General features: G+C 34.3%; 1 protein-coding gene across 1 annotated transcript; it reads right to left on the reverse strand.

Annotated features, from left to right (window-relative positions):
* Positions 1-928: 928 nt before the first annotated feature.
* LOC104244564 (galactolipase DONGLE, chloroplastic) lies at positions 929-2,308 on the reverse strand. The gene has a single exon (XM_009800015.1). The coding sequence runs from the start codon at positions 2,306-2,308 to the stop codon at positions 929-931; it is 1,380 nt and encodes a 459-aa protein (XP_009798317.1).
* Positions 2,309-3,716: the final 1,408 nt, after the last annotated feature.

Here is a 3,716-nt window from a genome sequence, read left to right on the forward strand (position 1 = left end):
CTCTTTATAATTTCTATCTATTATTTAGTTTCATAAAAGCCAAGCGAAATTTTTTATAAAGATAATTAAATTAAATTTTCCTAGTATTTAGTTCCCCTTACAAGAATCGTTTGTTCCTATATATTTAATTTCAGGAAGCTTAATTACAGGTTGAGTTCAATTAAATTAGAAAAAATTAGTCAAAATCAATATAAGATGATAGAGAAATAGGAACATAAGTTTTGGACGGAGGAATAATAGCTAAGATATGCTTTGAGTATTTTTATTCGATCATGTCCATTGACCTGGTCTTAGAATCTATTACGTACTGATCACTATCAAATAACATATCAAAACCATGAAATAAGGGCTTTAATATGCACCATATGCATCTCCCTTATTTATTTATTTTTGGTGTCCCTTCCGCTATCCTGCATTAGGGTCCGATTAAATCCAGGATCATACCGGAAGTTTCACATTGGGTTGAAGCGCTCCTTAACAAAGGCAATTCATACCGAAAGCTCGATCCCAAGCCCCCAAATTAAGGATAAATGTGTACTTTCACTCCACCGTAACCCTTATTGGTCATCTCCCTCTATTTATCTTCTTCTCTTCCCCCCTTTTTTCTTTTTAAAAAAGTATTGTTTTATGTTTGGGGAACGATTTGTGGTCGGTGCCTCCATAACCAAGTACTAAGAGGTTGGTTTAACCCCTAAATATATATACACCTAATCAAATGAAAAAATAATAATAATAAAGAAGACCATATTGTGATATAGAGTTGATTTCCCTTGCATTATTTACAATTATTAATATTGTACAATATGTATTTGCAAACTGTAAATCTCATGATCTTTCCTAGAGGATGCAAATTAAAGTTATATATTATACAAAAATACTATCTATTTTTAGGTTAAAAGTTAAATACATTACTAGATCTAGAGAATGCCTAAGTCCTTTGGGACTGAACCAAGTTCACCATATTCAATGCAGCATTTTTCAATTGCAAGGCATTGAAATTTTGAGCTCCAGAAATGACAAACTCTTTTGCTCTACTGAAGAAATCAATGCCTAATTCTTCTTTATGAACTTGCAATCTTTTGGGACACTTGAGCAAACTAAGATAAGTTCCTAAATCATGTACACATGAAGGGTTATGCATCTTGAAAAAATCTAACAAGATTTCAACTCCAACATGTGCATAACATGAACAGCTCCATGGTACCTCATACCACCCACCCAAAACCCTAAAATGTTCATTCAAAAATACCCCAGGAAGTTTTGTTATAGGGTCATTTACATTTGTTATTCTCAAAACTTTTACACCTAGCTCTTCACATCTCTCTTTGAAGCCAGAGTTTCCAACTCTTGGCCCTCCAAAGGAAAAAACCGTCACTGGTACTACTGTGTGATTATTCGACAATCTGTTACGATTCAGGCCCAACTCTGCAATGTCATAGGCTAGTAAGATTGCTAGTGCACTCCCCATGCTATGTCCTGCCAAAGTTATGCTCATTTCCTCCCCTTTGTACTTGTTTAGTACTTTCCCTACCTCGGAAAGTAATTGTTCGCGACAACTTTCAAGGCCAAACTTTTCTCCCTCATTCGAGGTGTACAAACTCAAGAATCCAGCTTCAACCTTAACCTGAGGTCTCGGATTATGAGGATCAAGACGAGCAGGAGTCAATGAGCTCATCAAATTGGCTATCCATTCAGGGCTAGTGACCGTTCCCCGAAAAGTAACAAGCACATCTCTCCTTCCAAGTCTTTTTGTTTCTTCATCATTTGATACTGCAATATAACCAATCCATCTCCCACATGATGATGAGCCAATATTATTGCCACCAATGTGGAAGACATTAATATCTGGAGTGGCATATATGTATTTTGTCACTTGATAGCCTGAATCTTCCAACCCTACTTCTCTTAACATCCTCTTCTTCCCATACTTGCAATTTAAGTATCTTTTTGAATTTGGATCAAGATCAAATGCATCATAACACGCAGCCACAAACTCTCCATATCGAATAATCTCCTCGCGTAGAAGAGAATCCAATGGATCTACTAGGTTTTCCCAGTTATTTGACCCTTGAACTTCTCTCCACATCGAAGCCAATCTCTCAGTACTACTACTACTACTACTACTAGTATTACTACTACAACTACGATCCGTTGTAGTATTAATACAAGTAGTTACACTATGAGCAATGTTCTTGGAAACATCCTTAGTGGATATAATTTTTGGTGCAGGTGCAGCTAGGTTACCTTCATTTAATCTGATAATTGATGGCTTTGGCAAAAATTCTGATGAAAATGTAGGGAAATTCATATGTACATTTGGCAATCTAAGCATGTTAGACACCATGAAAAAAGAGAGAAATTACTAGAGAGGGAAAGAGAGGGTTAGCTCTAGTTGAAATATAGATCAAGGGTTATGTATATATATATTGTGTTTGTTTTGTGATGATAATTGAAAAGGGTGTTGTTGAAGTGGGGTAAGGAGAGAGTGATTAGGAAAATAATAAAGAAGAAAAATAAAGAGATGTTTAGCGAGTAATTTGACTGAGTAATTCAAAATTTCCATATAATGTGATAAATTAAGTGGTCGGTTGGGGCTCCAGTCGTGACTAATTAATTGTTTAATTTTTGCGGCTGCAAATAAAATATGTTTATGTAGCTAGAAATATGGTTTTGTTAATTCTCTCTCATTAATTTCCTTTCAAGTGGTTGACTTCAAAGGTGCGTTGATGTTATGTGGATGAATTATAGCGTGTTATTATTTTGTTTTTCCATTTTCTTCCCTCTCTCTATTTCTCTTTTTATGTGTATGCTATATTTTTTTAGGTAACATAGTTACTATTGGATATCTGAAAATCCAAACCGATCCACTCTATTAGGATTTTTGGATTTCGGATATTTGAATTGGATATGAATTATGTTTTTTAAAAATTCGGATATTCGGATTGGATTTGGATTAGTATAAATTTAATCCAGTCCAACTCGAAATACGAAATTATATGGACCTATATAAATACTAGACTAAATTTTTAGGGTTAGGTCTTCTTTCTTATTACGCTAAGACTGACCCATTCTCCCTTTTTCTTAGAGCTTAAAGGTGGTGTTTTTCATCTTTTATATAAGTATTTTCAAAATCTACACCAGGAAACTTGACATAGTGATAAGCTTTTAATAATGCATACAATCTGATCCGAAAATCTAAAATATTTATCCGATCCAAACTTTAAAATCTAATCTGATCCGATGCTAATTCAGATTGGATTCGAATTGCACTTTGTAGAATCCGAATTTCGAACTTTCAATCCGAAATAATATGCTAAATCCGATCTGATCCGACCGATGAACAATCCTAGTTACTATATATAATATTTTATTTTTAAAATTACAAATCTCACATTTAAAAAAATATTATTTGTATTTAGATAATTTAATAGTTTAAACAATTCTTTACACTAGCGATGCTTAAATTAACTCTATTCTTTTATAGTGTATATTTGTAGGAGAAAATACATGTTCGATTTGGAAGTCGTCCCATGATCTAAAAAGGAAAGTTCACCATAAATGTCGCATTCTAAGGGGGGACCAACCTGGAGAAGGTTGGCAATGGTGGTTGTGGAGTGGTGATTGATGTGGTAATGTGCGCACAGAAATGATAATATATGGTGGTAATTAGCGGTGGAAGTAGTGTGTGCGGTAGAAATTTTTATCGTGTGCGAACA

The sequence above is a fragment of the Nicotiana sylvestris genome, chromosome 1, assembly GCF_000393655.2.
Source record: "Nicotiana sylvestris chromosome 1, ASM39365v2, whole genome shotgun sequence".
NCBI lineage: Eukaryota > Viridiplantae > Streptophyta > Magnoliopsida > Solanales > Solanaceae > Nicotiana > Nicotiana sylvestris.

Coding starts and splice junctions, on each gene's coding strand:
- LOC104244564 (XM_009800015.1), bottom strand. CDS start 2,308: ATGAATTTCCCTACATTTTCATCAGAATTTTTGCCAAAGCCATCAATT.